The sequence below is a fragment of the Cherax quadricarinatus genome, chromosome 33, assembly GCF_038502225.1.
Source record: "Cherax quadricarinatus isolate ZL_2023a chromosome 33, ASM3850222v1, whole genome shotgun sequence".
Classification (NCBI taxonomy): Eukaryota; Metazoa; Arthropoda; class Malacostraca; order Decapoda; family Parastacidae; genus Cherax; species Cherax quadricarinatus.
Genome location: NC_091324.1, coordinates 5,671,168 through 5,696,674, shown reverse-complemented (window position 1 = coordinate 5,696,674; position 25,507 = coordinate 5,671,168). Strand labels below are relative to the sequence as shown.

The 25,507-nt window shown below is 40.2% G+C and overlaps 1 protein-coding gene across 3 annotated transcripts in view; it reads left to right on the top strand.

The window, feature by feature from the left end:
- The window catches only part of LOC138853538 (uncharacterized), a 49,666-nt gene extending 26,259 nt beyond the window's left edge, over positions 1 to 23,407 (top strand). For all 3 annotated transcript variants that reach the window (XM_070090782.1, XM_070090784.1, XM_070090783.1), the window contains exon 3: positions 19,258 to 23,407. In XM_070090782.1, the coding sequence (XP_069946883.1) occupies positions 21,341 to 22,855 (1,515 nt within the window). In that variant the 5' untranslated portion in view covers positions 19,258 to 21,340 and the 3' untranslated portion in view covers positions 22,856 to 23,407. The remainder of the gene's footprint in view (positions 1 to 19,257) is intronic.
- The last annotated feature ends 2,100 nt before the right edge of the window (positions 23,408 to 25,507 follow it).

The window sequence follows — 25,507 nt, the reverse complement described above, 5'->3', positions numbered from 1 at the left end:
TTGTACTCAATCGATAGAAAAAGTAGTTCTAAAGAAATAACTAAGAGTTTGGTCTACTGGAACAATGGAATTAGCCATAAATAGGGCTTAAAGTTGGCAAAATCATGAGAGCATAATTCCGTAAGTTTTTCATTAAATTTTGTGTTTTTGGTGTCATTACAGTCGGGAAAAGATTCTCTATCATAAAAAATAATTGGGGGGGGGGATTTTGCGACACCAAGAGACACCTCAGGATTTGGGGTTGCAACAGTCAAGGGGTGAATGGCTTTTCATTTAATTTAAATGAGGAAAATTAATTTGACATAGGAGTAAATTGAGTTATGAGCTAGCTCCTGGCATGCATTAAACTCTTAAGTCAAGGTTCCACTGTATATGATATTTAACATTTGACATTACAGTGGAACCTCTACTTGCGAGCGTGTCGACGTGCGAGTTTTTCCAAATACAGTGGACCCCCGAGTTTTGTGATTAATCCATTCCAGAGAGCCCGCCAAAGGTCGAAATTCACGAAACTCGAAACCATTTTCCCCATAAGAAATAATGGAAATAAAGTTAATCCGTTCCAGACACCCAAAATATTAAATTTTTTTTTTTTCAAATTAAATGAAGATTTGCATAATGAAAACAATCAGAAATCAAGTACATGCATTTAAAATAAATAATAATAACATTACACTTACCCTTACTGAAGACTTCTGGGTGGATGGAAGATGGGAGGAGGTGATAAGAGGAAGGTGTACACTATTGTTTGGAAGGAGAATCTCCTTCCATTAGGACTTTAGGTAGCAAGTCCTTATCTGGGGTTACTTCCTTTCTTCTTTTAATGCCACTGGGAACAACTTGAGTCACTGGACCCCTGGCGCACAAAATATCTATCCAGAGAGGTCTTTTTCTAGCGTTTCTTTAACCCTTTCAGGGTCCAAGGCCCAAATCTGGAGTCACGCACCAGTGTCCAAGAATTTTCAAAAAAAAAATTTGTTATTTTTTCTTATGAAATCGTAGAGAATCTTTTTGTGAAGGTAATAAAACAAAAAGTACGAAATTTGGTGGAAAATTGACGAAATTATGCTCTCGCGAATTTTGATGTCAGCGATATTTACGAATCGGCGATTTTGCCGACTTTGACTCCCATTTTAGGCCAATTACATTATTCCAATCAACCAAATTATTAGCTATTTCACTAGTATTACTTCTATTCTATCGATTGAGCACAAGAAATCGCCAAGTCAACTGTTTCAACTACAAAATAAAGTGATTGGAAATTGTTAATTTGGCCAATTTAACACAAAGTTCAAAATATTCCAATTTCAAAATAGGGTCCAGAATAAACAATGTAGGCATTCCTGGCACTAAACTAACATTTCCTCTGTTCATTAGTCATGTTTTGAGGCTTTACAAATAAATTCCATTTTGATTTTTTATTCACATAATGAATTTTTATTCACACCAAAAAATAGAAGATTTACTGCTATGCAATACTGTAATAATTGTATAAATATCATCACCATATTTGTGAATGTATATTAGACCCACCAGCTGACGTGTATTAGACGTGTGAGGTCGTTTGTTTACTCTTGAATATCGGCAAAAATTTAACATTTCCGCTACTTTGAGCTCGGTTTCAAGCCATTTCCAGTGCTAAAACCAATCAAAATCATCTCTATTTCTGTAATATGTCTTCCATTCTATCAAATGAGACCAAGAAATCGCAAATACAACTATAAAAAACATACGAAAAAACACTGCAAAGTTGCTGTTTTAATAAAAAAATCATGATTTCAGTTTTTTTCTCTCATTATACACAGTGTGCTGCAGGATCTGTTTTATGTGGTGCACACATACCACATAGATGTATTCTCTCATATCTAGGCCCAAATGTACCACTCACAGTTTATCAGAGTGAGCTGAGCTCATGGCGTAGATCTACGGTTTGGACACTCACCATAAAGCCGTAGATCTACGGGACGGACCCTGAAAGGGTTAAGATTTCCCTGAAGTGGGACACAACACTGTCATTGTACATGTTGCAGATACGGCTTGTTTCAGCTTGGTCAGGGTGATACTTTTCAACAAAACTCATTCCACACATGTCCTTAATCACTGAAGAAGGCACCTCATCCACTCCCTCTTCCTCCTCCTCTGAAGCAAGTTCCTCGGCTGTGGTCTGATGCTGTTCCAGTTGAAGCTCTTGCTGTTCGTCAGTGGTTAGCTCTTCCCTGTGGTCCTCCACCAACTCTTCCACATCACCGTCACTCACTTTATTTACCAAAGGGCCTGCACTAGCTTTCCTTGGGTCCATGATGACTTATTTAGCAGTTGCAAGCACAAAAAACAATGGATTATGAAATGTATGAACCCACGGGGTGATGGTCACGTGTTGGTAAACAATGACACACCGAGCATGAATGGCGTAGGAGACTGGCTTTGTGTGCGCGGTGACGGGCAGACGGGTACCGGACGGTCGCCGAAACAAGTTTTTTCACGAAACTCGAGGCAAAATTTTTCAAAAAAAAAAAAAAAAAAAAAAAAACGCCGAAGGTCGAATTTCACGAAAGTCGAGGCTGCCGAAACTCGGGGGTCCACTGCACATGTACGAGCAGTCGATGGGTCGATTTTTTGCTTCCATACGCGAGCAAAATTTCCATAAGCGAGCAGACCTCAAGACAGGTTCCTTGACACTGGTGAGGGGCTCTTGCTCTTGATCTCGGGAATTGTATCTCATTTGTTTGTTGGACTGTCTTATTGAAACTTGGGCAATGTATGATGGAAAGATGCTTAACATACACCAAAAATGAAAGAAATCTACGCATAAATAATGGAGTTCACTTCTCAGCAGTTAGCCACCCCTTAGCGGTGTTTTCGTATGGTTTTTATGGTTGTATTCTCGTTTTTTTGGTCTCATTTGATAGAATGGAAAATATATTACAGAAATAGATATGACTTTGATTGCTTTCACAACGAAAAGTACCTTGAAATTGAGCTCAATGTAGGAGAAATGGTCCATTGCTTGGCTATGTTTAAGAGTAAACAAATTACGTCACTGTCCATTCCAATATGCAGTCGTGAATGGGTTGACATTATTTATACAATTATTACAATGAGGAATAACAGTAAATTTTATATTTTTTGTGTGAATAAAAATTACAAATTTATATAATAATAATAATATGTATAATACGTATAATAATAGTACAGGTCCTCCATCACAAATCCGGCATCATTGGGACCTGTATTGTGCCAGATTAGAGAGTGGTTAGGTTAGAATACACTTAATAAAATTAACCAACTTGACTTACACAAAGTTCATTGAACATCGGCAAAAATCGAACATTTCCGCTACTTTGAGCTAAATTTCAAGGTATTTTTCATCATGAAAGCAATCAAAATCATTTTTATTTCTATAATATATCTTCCATTCTATTAAATAAGTCCAAAAAAATGAGAAAACAACCATAAAAACCACACGAAAATATACTGCAAAGAGGCGGCTAATGGCCGAGAAGTTAACTCCCTTATTTATCGTCCGTCTTTTTTATTTTTGTTGTACGTTAAGAAGCATCTTTCCATCATACATTGCCCAAGTTTCAGTGAGAACGCCCAACAAACAACCGAGAAAAAAAATTTTTTACCAAAAATCATATATGGCAAGCCCAAGCCAGGTACTAGAAATAAGTCACTTTGTTATAACTTTTCTGGGTTATCCCAGGTTCTCTATACATACACTGATATATATGATAATGTATGTAACTATTTGTGTATACCCGAATAAACTTATTTACTTCTAGTCTGTTGACTGAGTACAAGAAACCGCCCATTCACTTATTTCAACTACCCAATAAAGTGGTCAGAAATTGGCAATTTGGCCTATTTCACACAAATTTCAACAGATGCCAATTTCAAAATAAGACCCAGAATAAACAATGCAGACATTCCTGGCACTAAAATAACATCTTCTGTTCATTAATCATGGCTCCAGGCCCCTTTTATATTACTTTTGCTTTACATTTGGAATTTTTATTCACAAAAAAAAAAAGTGTTATGCAGACTGCTGCATTATTGTAATTGTATAAATAATGTCAATCCATGTTGCGAATAAGAATTTTTTTTAAAGAACTTCAGAATGTGGCCTGTTACCATTTATCTCTTATACAACAAGATTTTGGATCCGAGTTATAGGTATTTTAGAGTCTAGGGGAAATAATTTCAACTGGGAAACTCCATAGAATAATATTCAAATTTATTAAAGTATTTAAATACAATACTTTATCTTCTCTTTGTAGTTAATTTAACTTAATACTTTGTACAATAAAATTACCATATACATTTAGTTCCAAATCATAGAAATGTCATATGAATAAGGAAGTTTAATTATTCTTCCTGTATCTAAGTCCTCATTAATATTTACGTCTCTTTCTTAACAAGACTGTAAACTCAAAATACGAAAGGTACAAGATTTAACAAGATTTTTGAATCTGGCCGTAAAGTATCTATGGATTACTGAACTGACCAAGAATATAAATATCAAAAGAGTCTTTCAAAGTAATGAGGAACAAAGTGAGTCAGCTCTAGAGTCCAATTCTCAAAACCATTCAACTGTACACCGTAAGAGCCAATATACGATCAGTTGTCAGGGCTAGAGCTGGGAGCAGACCGACTACTTGCCAGTCTGTTGACGTGTCGTCAGGTTGGATCAGCTGAGCCACGTCAGCCAGCCGGACATAAACAATTCACCGGATGGTTCCGAGACTTAAACTTTATATACACAAGAAATCCTATCTAACCATAATAGTAAAATAATAGTGATAATTACAAAATAGTGATAACGATAATAGTGATAACGATAATACCATGGTATTTTACATATATTAACAGATAATAATATAACGCTGAAAGTCTCTATTTTAGCTATAAACGGGGACCTTCGCGCTATAATATTAAGTGATGAACATATTCTTTTACAATAGTTAAATAACACAGGATGACCAATTTCGAAGATATAACACCCCCCTGTACGACAATAGGTCGCAGTAGGGAGTTTGCAAGCGTCCTTGGTAATATCTCCTTTATAATAAGCGTCCTCTTGGTAAATAAGGCATGTAGTATGACGGAAGAATGGAGAAGAAATAACTCGATCAGCATGGTTATTTGCCAGAGGATGATTATAATTATAATTATAATCAAAAAGAAGCGCTAAGCCACAAGGGCTATACAGCGCTGCAGGGTAGGGAAGGAAGCAAGGGAATTGGATGGCAGGAGGGAGGGGGGATGATCAGCAGGTTACAGAAAACAGCGGGGCAGGGGATAGTACGGGGGTAGAGGGTAGCAAGAGATACAAGTAGAAAGGGCTGAAAGTATCAGAATTTGTGAAGTAAGTCAGTCGTTGTCAAAAAGTCAATAAGAGAGTCCGGATGAAAGGTGGGTCCATCAGCGAGAAGGGAAGGTAAAGAGAGAGCAGCGGGGCGAAGACGACGACAGAGGTAAATTCTGCGTGCTCGTTGATAAAGTGGGCAGTCCAACAGAATGTGGCTGACTGATAATGGAGCTTGGCAATTCTCACAGAGAGGAGCAAGACGCCTCTCCATGAGATATCCATGAGTAAGACGAGTATGGCCAATGCGAAGACGGGAGAGAGTAGTTTCCCAACCTCGACACTGGTGATAAGAAGACGGCCAGTAACCTATACTCGGTTTAATAGACTGAAGTTTGTTGCCGAGCATAGTAGACCAACGTTGTTGCCAACGGGTGTGAAGGTGGGAAGATATTACAGCAAAATAGTCCGTACATGGAATACCTCTGTAAGAAACTGGTAGGTCATGTACTGCTGACCGCGCAGCAGTGTCTGCCTGTTCATTGCCCTGTACGTCAACATGACCAGGGACCCAACAAAAAACAATATCTTTATGCTTAGTAAAGATGCGGCGTAGCCAAAGTTGGATACGGAGGACTAAGGGGTGAGGTGTATCAAATTTTTGTATAGCCTGTAAAGCACTAAGGGAGTCTGAGACAACCACAAATGATGACACAGGCATAGATGCAATACGGATAAGTGCTGTAAGGATGGCATATAATTCAGCAGTAAAAATACTAGCCGAAGATAGTAAATGCCCTTGTACGACGCTGTCCGGAAACACTGCTGCGAATCCTACGCCGTCAGAAGACTTAGAGCCATCTGTGTACACAGCAATGGCATGAGAATGAGAGTGAAAGTGGTCAAGAAAAAGAGAGCGGGAAGCGACCGTAGACAGTTGGGCTTTCGAGCAAGGGAGGGAGAAAGAACAGACTCGAACAGCTGGGACCTCCCAGGGGGGTAGGGAAAAGTGAGATGCTACATGTACATAGAAAGGTGGTAGTTGAAGAGAAGACAAGAGCGAATGAAGGCGAAGAGAGAAGGGACGGAGTAAGCAGGGGCGGCGAACAAATAAAGAATGTCTACTAATATCAGTGACCATTCTATAAATGGAAGGATTGCGGAGATCATGAGAGCGTACATAGTAGCGCAGGCAATGGGCATCACGGCGATCGGATAAGGATGGAGCCAGAGGATGAGCTTTTGGAACAATGGCCGGAAGAACTATCTGGAGTGGCTTCCATCATAATTCGAGAATAGGAGTCTCAGACGTGACTGTCAGGGTCATCCATGTGTACTTAATACTTCGTCCCATCAACGAAGCGGCTTTCATAGTCATACTGTCAATATAAAAGAAAATCATTAACAAAAATATATAATATATATACAAATTAGGCTCTAAGAGTACTCATTTCTTAACTTTACATTTTAAGGTATACATTTTTTTTTTTTTTCAAGGGCAAGAAAGGGTATCAGCAATTATGTTAAGGGATCCACTTAAGTATTGAATACTAATCAGATAAGGTTGGATCCTCAGAGCCCACCTGAGGATTTGGGTGTTCTTTGATTATATAGAATTAATATAAATTAAAGGGTTGTGATCAGAAAATACCATAATTTTATGGGGGGAGGTTCCCAGATAAATGTCAAAATGTTCCAAAGATATTACTAGGGCAAGAGCTTCTTTCTCTACAGTGGCGTAATTCTTTTGGTGACGTTTCAACTTTGAAGAAAAATAAGATATAGGATGCAAAATATCAATAGAGGGGGATTTCTGAAGTAACACCACCCCCACAGCATAACCGCTGGCATCAATGTGTAAATAGAAGGGTTGATTAAAGTCAGGACTTTTCAATACGGGTGACGAAGAAAGCAACTGATTAAAAGCTGAAGGGGGTAGGAGAGTTTCAGTGGGGGGAAATAAATGGGATTAAATCTGGAGTATCTGAGAGAGTTAGAGCAAAGGAAGGGGTAGCAGTAATGTTAAATGATCAGTTATGGAAGGAGAAAAGAGAATATGAATGTGTAAATTCAAGAATTATGTGGATTAAAGTAAAGGTTGGATGCGAGAAGTGGGTCATAATAAGCGTGTATGCACCGGGAGAAGAGAGGAATGCAGAGGAGAGAGAGAGATTTTGGGAGATGTTAAGTGAATGTATAGGAGCCTTTGAACCAAGTGAGAGAGTAATTGTGGTAGGGGACCTGAATGCTAAAGTAGGAGAAACTTTTAGAGAGGGTGTGGTAGGTAAGTTTGGGGTGCCAGGTGTAAATGATAATGGGAGCCCATTGATTGAACTTTGTATAGAAAGGGGTTTAGTTATAGGTAATACATGTTTTAAGAAAAAGAGGATAAATAAGTATACAAGATATGATGTAGGGCGAAATGACAGTAGTTTGTTGGATTATGTATTGGTAGATAAAAGACTGTTGAGTAGACTTCAGGATGTACATGTTTATAGAGGGGCCACAGATATATCAGATCACTTTCTAGTTGTAGCTACACTGAGAGTAAAAGGTAGATGGGATACAAGGAGAATAGAAGCATCAGGGAAGAGAGAAGTGAAGGTTTATAAACTAAAAGAGGAGGCAGTTAGGGTAAGATATAAACAGCTATTGGAGGATAGATGGGCTAATGAGAGCATAGGCAATGGGGTCGAAGAGGTATGGGGTAGGTTTAAAAATGTAGTGTTAGAGTGTTCAGCATTAGTTTGTGGTTACAGGAAAGTGGGTGCAGGAGGGAAGAGGAGCGATTGGTGGAATGATGATGTAAAGAGAGTAGTAAGGGAGAAAAAGTTAGCATATGAGAAGTTTTTACAAAGTAGAAGTGATGCAAGGAGGGAAGAGTATATGGAGAAAAAGAGAGAGGTTAAGAGAGTGGTGAAGCAATGTAAAAAGAAAGCAAATGAGAGAGTGGGTGAGATGTTATCAACAAATTTTGTTGAAAATAAGAAAAAGTTTTGGAGTGAGATTAACAAGTTAAGAAAGCCTAGAGAACAAATGGATTTGTCAGTTAAAAATAGGAGAGGAGAGTTATTAAATGGAGAGTTAGAGGTATTGGGAAGATGGAGGGAATATTTTGAGGAATTGTTAAATGTTGATGAAGATAGGGAAGCTGTGATTTCATGTATAGGGCAAGGAGGAATAACATCTTGTAGGAGTGAGGAAGAGCCAGTTGTGAGTGTGGGGGAAGTTCGTGAGGCAGTAGGTAAAATGAAAGGGGGTAAGGCAGCCAGGATTGATGGGATAAAGATAGAAATGTTAAAAGCAGGTGGGGATATAGTTTTGGAGTGGTTGGTGCAATTATTTAATAAATGTATGGAAGAGGGTAAGGTACCTAGGGATTGGCAGAGAGCATGCATAGTTCCTTTGTATAAAGGCAAAGGGGATAAAAGAGAGTGCAAAAATTATAGGGGGATAAGTCTGTTGAGTGTACCTGGTAAAGTGTATGGTAGAGTTATAATTGAAAGAATTAAGAGTAAGACGGAGAATAGGATAGCAGATGAACAAGGAGGCTTTAGGAAAGGTAGGGGGTGTGTGGACCAGGTGTTTACAGTGAAACATATAAGTGAACAGTATTTAGATAAGGCTAAAGAGGTCTTTGTGGCATTTATGGATTTGGAAAAGGCGTATGACAGGGTGGATAGGGGGGCAATGTGGCAGATGTTGCAAGTGTATGGTGTAGGAGGTAGGTTACTGAAAGCAGTGAAGAGTTTTTACGAGGATAGCGAGGCTCAAGTTAGAGTATGTAGGAAAGAGGGAAATTATTTCTCAGTAAAAGTAGGCCTTAGACAAGGATGTGTGATGTCACCGTGGTTGTTTAATATATTTATAGATGGGGTTGTAAGAGAAGTAAATGCGAGGGTCTTGGCAAGAGGCGTGGAGTTAAAAGATAAAGAATCACACACAAAGTGGGAGTTGTCACAGCTGCTCTTTGCTGATGACACTGTGCTCTTGGGAGATTCTGAAGAGAAGTTGCAGAGATTGGTGGATGAATTTGGTAGGGTGTGCAAAAGAAGAAAATTAAAGGTGAATACAGGAAAGAGTAAGGTTATGAGGATAACAAAAAGATTAGGTGATGAAAGATTGAATATCAGATTGGAGGGAGAGAGTATGGAGGAGGTGAACGTATTCAGATATTTGGGAGTGGACGTGTCAGTGGATGGGTCTATGAAAGATGAGGTGAATCATAGAATTGATGAGGGAAAAAGAGTGAGTGGTGCACTTAGGAGTCTGTGGAGACAAAGAACTTTGTCCTTGGAGGCAAAGAGGGGAATGTATGAGAGTATAGTTTTACCAACGCTCTTATATGGGTGTGAAGCGTGGGTGATGAATGTTGCAGCGAGGAGAAGGCTGGAGGCAGTGGAGATGTCATGTCTGAGGGCAATGTGTGGTGTGAATATAATGCAGAGAATTCGTAGTTTGGAAGTTAGGAGGAGGTGCGGGATTACCAAAACTGTTGTCCAGAGGGCTGAGGAAGGGTTGTTGAGGTGGTTCGGACATGTAGAGAGAATGGAGCGAAACAGAATGATTTCAAGAGTGTATCAGTCTGTAGTGGAAGGGAGGCGGGGTAGGGGTCGGCCTAGGAAAGGTTGGAGGGAGGGGGTAAAGGAGGTTTTGTGTGCGAGGGGCTTGGACTTCCAGCAGGCATGCATGAGCGTGTTTGATAGGAGTGAATGGAGACAAATGGTTTTTAATACTTGACGTGCTGTTGGAGTGTGAGCAAAGTAACATTTATGAAGGGATTCAGGGAAACCGGCAGGCTGGACTTGAGTCCTGGAGATGGGAAGTACAGTGCCTGCACTCTGAAGGAGGGGTGTTAATGTTGCAGTTTAAAAACTGTAGTGTAAAGCACCCTTCTGGCAAGACAGTGATGGAGTGAATGATGGTGAAAGTTTTTCTTTTTCGGGCCACCCTGCCTTGGTGGGAATTGGCCAGTGTGATAATAAAAAAATAATACAGTGGACCCCCGGTTAACGATTTTAATCCGTGCAAGAGGGTTAATCGTTATGCGAAATAATCGTTATGCGAATGAATTTTCCCCATAAGAAATAATGGAAATAAAATTAATCCGTGCAAGACGCCCCAAAGTATGAAAAAAATTTTTTTTTAGCACATGAAATGTTAATTTTAATACACACAAACTGAAAAAGGCATGCACAATTAAATGACACTTACTTTTATTGAAGATCTGGTGATGATTGATGGGATGGGAGGAGGGGAGAGCATTATCTTCTTACTGTTTAGAAGGGGAATCCCCTTCCATTAGGACTTGAGGTAGTAAGTCCTTTTCTGGGGTTACTTCCCTTCTTTTTTTAATGCCACTAGGGCCAGCTTCAGAGTCACTGGACTTCTTTCGCACAAGATATCTGTCCATAGTGGCCTGTACCTCTCGTTCCTTTATGACTTGCCTAAAGTGTTTCACAACATTGTCAGTGTAATAATCACCAGCACGGCTTGCAATAGCTGTGTGAGGGTGATTTTCATCCATGAAGGTTTGCACTTCAAGCCACTTTGCACAGATTTCCTTAATCTTTGTAGTAGGCAACTTCTTCAATTTCTCTCTCCCCTCCTCTGAACCAGTTTCCCCAGGTCTGGCCTCTTGCTCTTGAAGTTGATCTATCAGCTCATCAGTGGTTAGTTCTTCATTGTCCTCCTCCACCAACTCTTCCACATCCTCCCCACTAACCTCCAACTCCAAGGACTTTCCCAATGCCACAATGGATTCCTCAACTGGCACAGGATTCTCGGGGTTAGCCTCAAACCCTTCAAAATCCCTTTTGTCTACACATTCTGGCCACAGTTTCTTCCAAGCAGAGTTCAAGGTGCTCTTAGTCACTTCCTCCCAAGCCTTACCTATAAGGTTTACACAATTGAGGATATTAAAGTGATCTCTCCAAAACTCTCTTAGAGTCAGTTGAGTTTCTGAGGTCATTACAAAGCACCTTTCAAACAGAGCTTTTGTGTACAGTTTCTTGAAGTTTGCAATAACCTGCTGGTGGTCCATGGGCTGCAGGAGAGGAGTGGTATTAGGAGGCAAAAACTTCACCTTAATGAAGCTCATGTCCCCATAAAGTCGCTCTGCCACGTCTGTAGGATGACCAGGGGCATTGTCTAACACCAGGAGGCACTTAAGTTCTAATTTCTTTTCAGTTAGGTAATTTTTCACATTGGGGGCAAATGCATGGTGTAACCAGTTATAGAAAAATTCCCTAGTGACCCATGCCTTACTGTTTGCCCTCCACAGCACACACAAATTATCCTTGAGGACATTCTTTTGCCTGAACGCTCTGGGAGTTTCAGAGTGATACACTAATAAAGGCTTCACTTTGCAATCACCAGTAGCATTGGCACACATCAACAAAGTAAGCCTGTCTTTCATAGGCTTATGTCCTGGGAGTGCCTTTTCCTCCTGAGTAATGTAGGTCCTGCTTGGCATTTTCTTCCAGAACAGGCATGTTTCATCACAATTAAACACTTGTTCAGGTTTCAGTCCTTCAGTTTCTATGTACTCCTTGAATTCCTGCACATATTTTTCAGCCGCTTTGTGGTCCGAACTGGCAGCCTCACCATGCCTTATCACACTATGGATGCCACTACGCTTCTTAAATCTCTCAAACCAACCTTTGCTGGCCTTAAATTCACTCACATCATCACTAGTTGCAGGCATTTTTTTAATTAAATCCTCATGCAACTTCCTAGCCTTTTCACATATGATCGCTTGAGAGATGCTATCTCCTGCTAGCTGTTTTTCATTTATCCACACCAATAAGAGTCTCTCAACGTCTTCCATCACTTGCGATCTTTGTTTCGAAAACACAGTTGAACCTTTGGCAAGAACAGCTTCCTTGATTGTCTTTCTGGTGCCCACAATAGTAGCGATGGTTGATTGGGGTTTCTTGTACAGCTTGACTAGGTCGGCTATACGCACTCCACTTTCATACTTATCAATTATCTCTTTCTTCATTTCTATAGTAATTCTTACCCTTTGAGGTGTAGGGTTGGCACTAGAAGCTTTCTTGGGGCCCATGGTCACTTATTTTCCAGAAACAGCACCGAAAATACTGTAATAATACGAAATATTCCGAGTGTATGCTTGGATGTTACCGCGGAGGCTGGCTGGTAAACAATGGGACGGCCGGCACATGTGAGGCTGGCTGAGGGCACATTGGACGCGTCTCGGACGAAAATCGGTAAGCGGGTTTTTAATCGGTATGCGGGGCAAAAATTTTGCGATAAAAGTAATCGGTATGCGGAAAAATCGCTATGTGATGCCATCGTTATGCGGGGGTCCACTGTAAAAATAAAAGCTATCTCTCAATCTTTCGTCCAGCAAAACTCTATCTTACTACTGGTTAACTCAGTAAGAGGAGATGCAACCTGAGAAAAATTAGGACAGAAACGTCGATAATAACCAGTCATTCCAAGGAACATCTGTATAGACTTTTTATCTTGAGGGATAGGAAACTCGGCAATGGCCCTAAATTTTACATCAACAGGACGTACCTCACCTTGACCTATACAAAAACGGAGGTATTTAATCTTGGCTTGTCCAAACTGACACTTTGCTAAATTTATGGTGAAGTTGTACTTTTCTAACTTCTTAAATAAGGTTTCCAGGCGAATTAAATGTTGCTCCCACTCATTGCTATATATATAACAAGATCATCTAGATATGCATCCACTCCCTCTAAATCATTGGTCAGCAGGTTCATCAGGCGCTGAAAGGTAGAGGCCGCGTTACACAACCCGAAGGGCATAACACGATAATTGAATAATCCACCTTGTATAGTAAATGTGGATATTTCTTGGGCTCGCTGGGTAAGCGGCACTTGGTAATAGCCCCTTAATAAATCCAGGCGGGTGACATAGGCGGCTCCTGATACTCTGTCTATTAGATCATCAATACGGGGTAGTGGGAAACCATCTGGTACCGTGAGAGCATTAACCTTACGATAATCAGTGCACATTCTATAAGTTCCATCAGGCTTGGGAACTAATATACAGGGCGAGGCCCACGGACTTTTACTCCATTCTATGAGTCCATGGGACAACAAAAATTCTACTTTGTTTAACGTTTCTTGTTTGAGCGGACTTGCCCTATAAGGTGACTGTTTGCAAGGCTTTGCTACTTGTACATCTATGTCGTGAATTTCCAATGTACAACACCTAGGGACGTCATCGAATAAAACCTCATAACGTAATATCAAGTCTTTGATATCTTTGGCTTTCTTCAAATCAAGGTCCATAAGAAAGGTATCAAGAGATTGCAATGTCTCTGAGTTTTTTAAACGTACTTCTATCGCTTTAGATATGCTGGGCAGACTTACATTTTCAGTTTCATCTAAAGGAAGAACTGTCGAAAGTGGTACGATACTAGGGTGGTAAGCCTTAAGTTGGTTTATGTGATAAGTACATTTTGCTTTTCTCTTTCCTGGAGTTTGTAGTACATAATTTACCTCATTGAGCCGCTCAATCACTTCCAAAGGACCTTCGTATCTAGGTTTCAGAGTGTGTCCAGGTAAGAATTTCTGTGCCATCACTGTCACCTGTTTTGAAGAAACGAGAGCGTGTGGGTTTGTCATGACAATGCTTCATCTTGGATTTGGCCTTAACTAAGTTTTTTGAGGCTAATTCCCTCAGTTGTGACAAACGCTTTTGTATTAGAGTTGGAGTTGTTTTAAGCGAGGGTTCTGATTTTCCTGTCCATGAATCTTTTAGTACGGCGAGGGGGACGCGTACTTGGTGTCCGTAAATTAGTTCAAATGGACTAAACCCAGTGCTTTCTTGTTCGCTTTCCCTCAAGGCGAACAAGAGGAATGGTATTCCTTCGTCCCAATCTTTGGAAAACTTCTCGCAATATGCTCTCATCATTGATTTTAATGTTTGATGAAATCGTTCGAGGGCTCCTTGCGACCGAGGGTGATAAGCAACAGAAAATACGGACTTAATTCCGAGGCGTGATAAGGCATCACGAAACATCTTAGAGGTAAAATTTGAACCTTGATGTGATTGAATTATTCGGGGAATCCCCACCTGTGAGAAAAATTTATGCAAAGCTTGAACAATGATGCGAGAATTAATTTTTCTCAAAGGGATAGCCTCTGGATATCGAGTAATGATATCCATAATTGTAAACAGATATTGATTCCCTTGTTTAGTCTTGGGTAACTGACCAACATAATCTATTATCAGGCGTGAGAAGGGCTCACCGCTGACGGGAATCGGAATGAGGGGAACTGGTGTAGTTGTATGCGAAGGTATGCCGGTCACTTGGCAACCTTTTAGATAGCTTTCCACAGTCTCCTTCATTCTGGGCCAATTAAAATGATTGGCTATTTTGCCCAGCGTTTTCTTTACTCCCAATTCTCTAAAGGTGCTAGGTAGCACTACTAGATGTTTGCTGGTAGCCAGATGATCGTCGGAAGACAAAAGAGACTTTTCGTTTCTCATTAATATACCGTTAGCAAGGTAGTAACAATTTTCCAGGTCTTGGGCGTCGTCTTCTGTAATAGCTATCTCTCGTAATTTCTCTAGGGATGGATCAAGGAATTGATCCCTTATTAAATCTTCCTTTGATAGCATTTTAATATCAGAATCTTGAAAAGGGCCGATCATAGAATACAGTGGACCCCCGCATACTGTTGGCATCACATAACGATTAATCCGCATACCGCTTAAAAACTCACTCACCGCTGTTTGTCCGAGACGCGTCCAATGTGCGCCCTCAGCCAGCCTCACATGTGCTGCCCGTGCCATTGTTTACCAGCCAGCCTCTGCAGTAACATCCAAGCATACAGTCCGAATATTTCGTATTATTATAGTGTTTTCGGTGCTTTATCTGGAAAATAAGTGACCATGGGTCCCAAGAAAGCTTCTAGTGCCAACCCTACAGCAATAAGGGTGAGAATTCCAATAGAGATCGTTGATAAGTATGAAAGTGGAGTGCGTATCGCCGACCTGGCCAGGTTGTAAAAGAAACCCCAATCAACCATTGCGGGCACTAGAAAGGCAATCAAGGAACCCGTTCTTGCCAAAGGTTTAACTGTGTTTTCGAAGCAAAGATCGCAAGTGATGGAAGATGTTGAGAGACTCTTATTGGTGTGGATAAATGAAAAACAGCTAGCAGGAGATAGCGTCTCTCAAGCGATCATAAGCAAAAAGGCTAGGAAGTTGCATGAGGATTTAATTAAAAAAATGCCTGCAACTAGTGCTGATGTGAGTGAATTTAAGGCCAGCAAAGGTTGGTTTGAGAGATTTAAGAAGCGTAGTGGCATACATAGTGTGATAAGGCATGGTGAGGCTGCCAGTTCGGACCACAAAGCAGCTGAAAAATATGTGCAGGAATTCAAGAAGTACATGTTCAGGTTTCAGTCCTTCACTGTCTAAGTGTTTAATTGTGATGAAACAGGCCTGTTTTGGAAGAAAATGCCAAGCAGGACCTACATTACTCAGGAGGAAAAGGCACTACCAGGACATAAGCCTATGAAAGACAGGCTTACTTTGTTGATGTGCTCCAATGCTGCTGCTGATTGCAAAGTGAAGCCTTTATTAACGTATCACTCTGAAACTCCCAGAGCGTTCAGGCAAAAGAATGTCCTCAAGGAGAATTTGTGTGTGCTGTGGAGGGCAAACAGTAAGGCATGGGTCACTAGGGACTTTTTCTATGACTGGTTACAACATGCATTTGCCCCCAATGTGAAAGATTACCTAACTGAAAAGAAATTAGAACTTAAGTGCCTCCTGCTATTAGACAATGCCCCTGGTCATCCCAGACGTGGCAGAGCAACTTTATGGGGACATGAAATTCATTAAGGTGAAGTTTTTGCCTCCTAATACCACTCCTCTCCTGCAGCCCATGGACGAGCAGGTTATTGCAAACTTCCAAAAACTGTACACAAAAGCTCTGAAAGGTGCTTTGTAGTGACCTCAGAAACTTAACTGACTCTAAGAGTGTTTTGGAGAGAGCACTTTAATATCCTCAATTGTGTAAACCTTATAGGTAAGGCTTGGGAGGGAGTGACTAAGAGGACCTTGAACTCTGCTTGGAAGAAACTGTGGCCAGAATGTGTAGACAAAAGGGATTTTGAAGGGTTTGAGGCTAACCCTGAGAGGATTGTGGCATTGGGAAAGTCCTTGGGATTGGAGGTTAGTGGGCAGGATGTGGAAGAGGACAATGAAGAGCTGATAGATCAACTTCAAGGAAACTGGGTTAGAGAAGGGGGAGAGAGAAATTGAAGAAGTTGGTTACTACAAAGATTAACGAAATCTATGCAAAGGTTCATGGATGAAAATCACCCTCACATAGCTATTGCAAGCCATGTTGGCAACCTGTACACTGACAATGTTGTGAAACACTTTAGGGAAATCATAAAGGAACGAGAGGTGCAGGCCACTATGGACAGATACGTTGTGCGAAAGAAGTCCAATGACTCTGAAGCTGGTCCTAGTGGCATTAAAAGAAGGGAAGTAACCCCAGAAAAGGACTCGACACCTCAAGTCTTAATGGAAGGGGATTCCCCTTATAAACACTAAAATTTTATCTCCCCTCCTCCCAATCATCACCAGATCTTCAATAAAAGTAAGTGTCATGTAATTATGCATGCCTTTTTAAGTTTGTGTATTAAAATTAACATTTCATGTGGTAAAATTTTTTTTTTCATACTTTTGGGTGTCTTGCTCAGATTAATTTGATTTCTAATGGGGAAAATTCATTCGCATACCAATTAGCCCTCTTGCAAGGATTAAAATCGGTATGCAGGGGTACTCTATATTTCAGATTTGAAGATCCAGGTAGTAAGGATCGGCTGAACAATAAATAGAGACCTAAATTTTCGTTTTCACTTAGGACTTCAGTTGACAAAGGATTTTGAGGCACTCTAGACATTATAACTCTTCTTCTTCTTCTTCTTCTTCTTCTTCCACTGGCCAATTCCCACCAAGGCAGGGTGGCCCGAAAAAGAAAAACTTTCACCATCATTCACTCCATCACTGTCTTGCCAGAAGGGTGCTTTACACTACACTTTTTAAACTGCAACATTAACACCCCTCCTTCAGAGTGCAGGCACTGTACTTCCCATCTCCAGGACTCGAGTCCGGTTTCCCTGAACCCCTTCATAAATATTACTTTGCTCACACTCCAACAGCAAAAAAAAAACCATTTGTCTCCATTCACTCCTATCAAACACACTCATCCATACCTGCTGCAAGTCCAAGCCCCTCACACACAAAACCTCCTTTACCCCCTCCCTCCAACCTTTCCTAGGCCAACCCCTACCCCACCTTCCTTCCACTACAGACTGATACACTCTTAAAGTTATTCTCTCTACATGTCCGAACCACCTCAACAACCTCCAGCCTCCAACTGCCTCCAGCCTTCCCCTCACTGCAACATTCATCACCCATGTAAGAGCATTGGTAAAACTATACTCTCATACATTCCCCTCTTTGTCTCCAGACTCCTAAGTGCACCACTCACTCTTTTTCCCTCATCAATTCTATGATTCACCTCATCTTTCATACACCCATCCACTGACACATCCACTCCCAAATATCTGAATACATTCACCTCCTCCATACTCTCTCCCTCCAATCTGATATTCAATCTTTCATCACCTAATCGTTTTATCCTCATAACCTTACTCTTTCCTGTATTCACCTTTAATTTTCTTCTTTTGCACTCCCTACCAAATTCATCCACCAATCTCTGCAACTTCTCTTCAGAATCTCCCAAGAGCACAGTGTCATCAGCAAAGAGCAGCTGTGACAACTCCCACTTTGTGTGTGATTCTTTATCTTTTAACTCCACGCCTCTTGTCAAGACCCTCGCATTTACTTCTCTTACAACCCCATCTATAAATATATTAAACAACCACAGTGACATCACACATCCTTGTCTAAGGCCTACTTTTACTGGGAAATAATTTCCCTCTTTCCTACATACTCTAACTTGAGCCTCACTATCCTCGTAAAAACTCTTCACTGCTTTCAGTAACCTACCTGCTACACCATACACTTGCAACATCTGCCACATTGCCCCCCTATCCACCCTGTCATACGCCTTTTCAAAATCCATAAATGCCACAAAGACCTCTTTAGCCTTATCTAAATACTGTTCACTTATATGTTTCACTGTAAACACCTGGTCCACACATCCCCTACCTTTCCTAAAGCCTCCTTGTTCATCTGCTATCCTATTCTCCGTCTTACTCTTAATTCTTTCAATAATAACTCTACCATACACTTTACCAGGTATACTCAGCAGACTTATCCCCCTATAATTTTTGCACTCTCTTTTATCCCCTTTGCCCTTATACAAAGGAACTATGCATGCTCTCTGCCAATCCCTAGGTATTTTACCCTCTTCCATACATTTATTAAATAATTGTACCAACCACTCCAAAACTATATCCCCACCTGCTTTTAACATTTCTATCTTTATCCCATCAATCCCAGCTGCCTTACCCCCTTTCATTTTACCTACTGCCTCACAAACTTTCCCCACACTCACAACTGGCTCTTCCTCACTCCTACAAGATGTTATTCCTCCTTGCCCTATACACAAAATCACAGCTTCCCTATCTTCATCAACATTTAACAATTCCTCAAAATATTCCCTCCATCTTCCCAATACCTCTAACTCTCCATTTAATAACTCTCCTCTCCTATTTTTAACTGACAAATCCATTTGTTCTCTAGGCTTTCTTAACTTGTTAATCTCACTCCAAAACTTTTTCTTATTTTCAACAAAATTTGTTGATAACATCTCACCCACTCTCTCATTTGCTCTCTTTTTACATTGCTTCACCACTCTTAACCTCTCTCTTTTTCTCCATATACTCTTCCCTCCTTGCATCACTTCTACTTTGTAAAAACTTCTCGTATACTAACTTTTTCTCCCTTACTACCGGCAGCGGCAACAGGAACCTTGTCCTCTATTTTTACTTCTACCTGAGGTTCCCAGCAGCCCAGTGATGACCTAATCAAGACCCGCATAACACTTACATGTGTGGATACCCAGAATGATATAAAGCAACTACAGAAATCACCCAAAAGTTCACAAATTACCAACTAATAGGACTCGTTCTAGCAACTCCTACCCCGCTGCCACTGAAGTGATACTCCACAACATTCGCCCAACACCCATCGCCTACTATTCACCCGAAGCCACAGCCAATGGACAAGGGTCAGAACAATAAAAGAAGATCCAGTAACCAGCTAAGGACTCCTAACATCAAAGGTGAGAGCAGTAATAAAACGAGGAAAACTTGTGGTACTGCCAGCCAGGACACAACCCTCATCACCCACCGACATCACCACAACACACGACAGACGACAACAAACATGGCCACCGCTACAGTCCAAGATAACTCCTTCCCAGTATTTGATGTCAAGAAGATCACCGACCCAGAAATAGCTAAACTCCTTATGATTCAGAACCAAACGATCACCAAACTAACTCAGGAAATGCAGGAACTAAAGGCTAGCAATGCAGATTACCTCAACAAGATCACTGCTCCAGAACATAAACTAGACACTCTAGAACAACAAAGCAACACCCACACCCAGTCCCTAGACACCATCAACACTTTAAAAGACCAAGTCACCCTACTTACTACCAACATTACAGAGGAAAGATCAAGAGTGGACCAACAACTTGCCAATGTCATAACCAACTTCCAAGACCATAATGACCAACAGCAGCTATCTGACGCTGTTGTAGTTAACAGCAAACATCTCCCACCCACAGTCACCCAAGAGACCTGCATGGAGACCACCCTGCAGCTTATCAAGGACCACCTTCACCTTAACATACGTAGTGATGAATTAAAGGATTGCAAACTGATGGGCTATCATGCAGGTAAAAAAACAGTGCTGTTAAAATTCCAAACTAGCTTACAAAGAAACAACCTACTAAAAACATCTATTTCTATGAAAACTGATGTTTACGTCAATGAGTGCCTGACCAAAACGAGACAAAACCTTCTTTATCGGCTAAGAAAACTGCGCTATGCCCAAAAAATCCACCAGTGCTTTGTGAGGGATGGAAAAATAGCAGTTAGGAAACAGCCCACTGGAAAGAGATACTTCATCTCCACAGAACATGACCTTAAAACATTCCTAAGTGAGGCTGGACTAACAGAATCAGAGTAAAGTGCAGATAATACCCATAATCCACCGTTAGTGTTATATTGTCATCCTGTCTACCATCTTACTAGCATATTATAACCAAGTCATTGCCATTTTTATTTTTATCAATTCTTTTTTTTATTATTATCTTGCTACCTTAATTTGTGTATTTTATCCTGTCAATTTAAATCTAATTATACTCTAATTCTTGTAAACAACTTATATAAGACCTTAGTACAATTACAATTGAGAGTCTTGTTCCTTTATTATATTATTAGATTAATCACAGTTTTACTCTAGCTCATTCCAGCTCAGTACATAGTCAATACCAAATTCGCTATACTAGACCATAGTGCAATTACTAGTGAGAGACTGGTGCTATTTGTAATTTGTATTTTTATATTATTAGATTAAATTCAGTTGTACCATAGCTCATTCTACCTCAAGACATAGTCAATACCAATTTCACTATATTAGACCATAGTGCAATTACTAGTGAGAGACTAGTGCTATTTTTAATTTGTACTTTTATATTATTAGATTAAACCTATTGTACTTTAGCTCACTCTAGCTCAAAACAGACTCCACAAAAGTCATTATTAGACCTTAGCGCAATTACAAGTGAGAGTCTTTTTCTATTTTTAATTTGTATTTTTATATTACTAGTTTATACCTAGTTGTACTTTAGTTCATTCCAGCACAACACACAGACAACATCAACTTCATTATGTGTAGTAGTGACTATACCCTACATGACCAAAATACTCTAGCTATATACTTGTCCAAACTTCCAACCACTACAAATATCAGTAGTAGAACTCAACACACAACTCAGGATATAAATAACCATAATTCTAAACCTAGAAGATGATTGATCACGTTGACCCTGATCTAAACCTCCATAATCTGACACCCAATCAAAACCTATTGGAAAGTAACTGCCTTTATCACACAGCATCACAAGCCACCACTATCCTAAACAATGCTAAAAGTCTATCAGTACTTAACTACAACATCAGGTCCTTAAGCAAACACTATGATGACCTCCTAGCACTCCTTGAATCACTAAAGACACCCTTCTCCTGCATTATTCTTACCGAGACCTGGCTTAAGCAGGACACAATAGATATCTACCCTCTGCCAAGATACACAGCAATTCACAACTGCAGAACAAACCAAGTTGGGGGTGGTATTGCAATCTATTATTCTAACCAATTATCTTGTCTTAGCACCACTTGCTTTAGTGATGAATATGGGAGATACATTTTTGCTAATTTTACTGTAAAAAACCTTAAGACGCCTATAACAATCGGTGCCATTTACCGCATACCTCACACAAACATCCCAAATTTCAGTGAGAAATTTAAGTCACTAATAACAAACAGACAAATGAATAAGCACCACCTTCTCTTAGCTGGAGACTTCAACATCAACCTTGGCTTACTAGATGATCAGCCTGTAACTGATTTCATCAACAATATGAACAACACACTTCTCATACCAACAATAACTAAACCAACCAGGCTCACTGAGACAAGTGCAACCATAATAGACCACATATGGACCAATATACTAGCCCCCCTTAAATCAGGGATAATCACAGATAGCACTACAGACCACTACCCTACCTTCCTCCTGACAAACATTAGTAAACCACCACTTGAATACAACAAAGTCTCATTTAGACTCCATGACGAGGCCTCAGTAAGGAAGTTCACAGCTGACCTAGAGACTGTTGATTGGCCTACAGAATTCTCCAAGGCCAATGGTATTGATGACTGGACAGACATCTTTCTTAACAAATTACTTAGATTATACAACAAACATTGTCCTATAAAAACAAAACAGATCACAAACAAACGGCTTGGTTGCCCATGGCTAACCAGCACCATTCTGAAATCCATAGACAAGAAACACCAATATGAAAAGCAATATAGACAGGACTTAATACACAAAGATACTCTTAAACACTATTCATCAGCTCTCACCAAAGTAATAAAAAAGGCCAAACAACTATACTACTCCAGTAGATTCACAGACACTAGAGGAGATATAAAAAAGACCTGGAAAACACACTCTCAGATTCTAGGGACCCATAAACTGACAAAATCCAAGAATATTGTCCTAACTAAACCTAATGAAACACCACTACATCCCACTGACACAGCTAACAAGATAAACGACTTCTTCTCAAACATAGGATCTAATCTCGCCAATAAAATCCCACATACCAAGGCCCATGCCAGGGACTACCTAGATGGTAATTTCCCTAATTCCTTCTATCTTGCACCAACTGAGCCCACGGAATTCATTGGGATCATAAAGTCACTTAAAAATAACTCGGGGAATCTGTCTCATGTCCCACCATTACTGTACAAGTGAGCGGCCCATGTCCTTTCGCATGCTATTTCATTACTTTTTAACAAGTCAATAGAGACTAGCACCTTCCCGAAACTACTCAACATGGCAAGGGTTACACCAATACATAAAGGTGGTGACCCTACAGACTTAAACAACTATAGGCCAATATCTAACTTACCATTGCTATCCAAAATCTTTGAGAAACTCATGTACAAGAGACTGTATTCATTTATAACGGCTCAAAACATACTCAACCCCTGCCAGTTTGGATTCAGGAAAAATAAAAGCATTAATGATGCAATCATAAAAATGCTAGATCTGCTTTACACAGCATTGGAAAATAAGGAATATCCACTAGGAATTTTTATTGACCTAAGAAAAGCTTTTGACACAGTAAACCACCAAATCCTACTCCACAAACTTGACCACTACGGTATAAGAGGCCATGCGCTTGCTTATTTCAAATCTTACATTACTAATAGGTATCAGTACGTCACCATTAAAGACACAGCATCAGCAACACGGCCACTTGATACTGGAGTTCCGCAGGGAAGTGCCCTTGGTCCCCTGCTCTTCCTCATATACATCAATGACCTTCCAAACGTATCCCAACACCTGAAACCCATTCTCTTTGCTGATGACACGACTTATATCATCTCTCACCCTAATCTTGCCACCCTCAACACCATTGTGAATGAGGAGCTGATTAAAATATCGACTTGGATGACAGCCAATAAACTTACGCTTAACACTGACAAAACTTACTATATTATGTTTGGTAGCAGAGCAGGAGATGCACAAATTAACATTAAGATTGACAACACTCTAATTACCAGAAATAATGGGGGAAAATTCCTTGGCTTATACCTTGACAACAACCTGAATTTCAGCACCCATATCCAGCATATAGCCAAAAAAGTATCCAAAACGGTTGGGATCCTCTCCAAGATACGATACTACGTTCCGCAAAATGCCCTTCTCACACTATACCACTCACTTATTTATCCATACCTCACCTATGCTATTTGTGCTTGGGGATCAACTGCAGCAACACACCTAAAGCCAATAATAACCCAACAAAAAGCTGCAGTAAGAATAATCACTAAATCCCATCCCTGGCAGCACACCCCCCCACTCTTCAAAGATCTAAACTTACTCCCAGTTCAGTACATCCACACTTACTACTGTGCAATCTATATCTACAGGGCCTTAAACTCTAATATCAACCTTGACCTAAAACGCTTTCTTGATAGTTGTGACAGAACCCACAGGCATAACACCAGATACAAACATCTCTACGACATTCCCCGTGTCCGACTAAACCTTTACAAAAATTCAATGTATGTCAAAGGCCCTAAAATCTGGAATACCCTACCTGAGAACTCTAGAACTGCAGACACATTCATGACCTTCAAAACTACCATTAGAAAACATCTGATCTCCCTGATACACCCCGTCAACTAGCTACACGAATACCACCTGGTGGTTCACACTTACACTCGCTCACTCATTTGACCATAAACAGAAATATTAATCTCAGTCTTAAAATAATGAATCCTGTGATACTCCAATACTGAAACTATATACTGTGCCAAAACAAAAGCATTCACATTGCTAAACTCACAAACTAGTATTTAGTCACTTAGTCATAAGACCAACTTACCTCATAATTTGTAATATTTTACAATTAAGAATAAAACTAAGTATGCCCGAAATGCCTAGCCATGCTAAGCGTTCTAGTGGTACACTCTGTAATCACAATTTTACTACATGTAAACCAAACAATAACCAAATTTCTGTAAACTCAGCATTGTAATCCTTATAGAGAATAAACTTTGAATTTGAATTTGAATCATTCCACCAATCGCTCCTCTTCCCTCCCGCACCCACTTTCCTGTAACCACAAACTTCTGAACACTAACACTACATTTTTAAACCTACCCCATACCTCTTCGACCCCATTGCCTATGCTCTCATTAGCCCATCTATCCTCCAATAGCTGTTTATATCTTACCCTAACTGCCTCCTCGTTTAGTTTGTAAACCTTCACCTCTCTCTTCCCTGATGCTTCTATTCTCCTTGTATCCCATCTACCTTTTACTCTCAGTGTAGCTACAACTAGAAAGTGATCTGATATATCTGTGGCCCCTCTATAAACATGTACATCCTGAAGTCTACTCAACAGTCTTTTATCTACCAATACATAATCCAACAAACTACTGTCATTTCGCCCTACATCATATCTTGTATACTTATTTATCCTCTTTTTCTTAAAATATGTATTACCTATAACTAAACCCCTTTCTATACAAAGTTCAATCAAAGGGCTCCCATTATCATTTACACCTGGCACCCCAAATTTACCTACCACATCCTCTCTAAAAGTTTCTCCTACTTTAGCATTCAGGTCCCCTACCACAATTACTCTCTCACTTGGTTCAAAGGCTCCTATACATTCACTTAACATCTCCCAAAATCTCTCTCTCTCCTCTGCATTCCTCTCTTCTCCAGGTGCATACACGCTTATTATGACCCACTTCTCGCATCCAACCTTTACTTTAATCCACATAATTCTTGAATTTACACATTCATATTCTCTTTTCTCCTTCCATAATTGATCATTTAACATTACTGCTACCCCTTCCTTTGCTCTAACTCTCTCAGATACTTCAG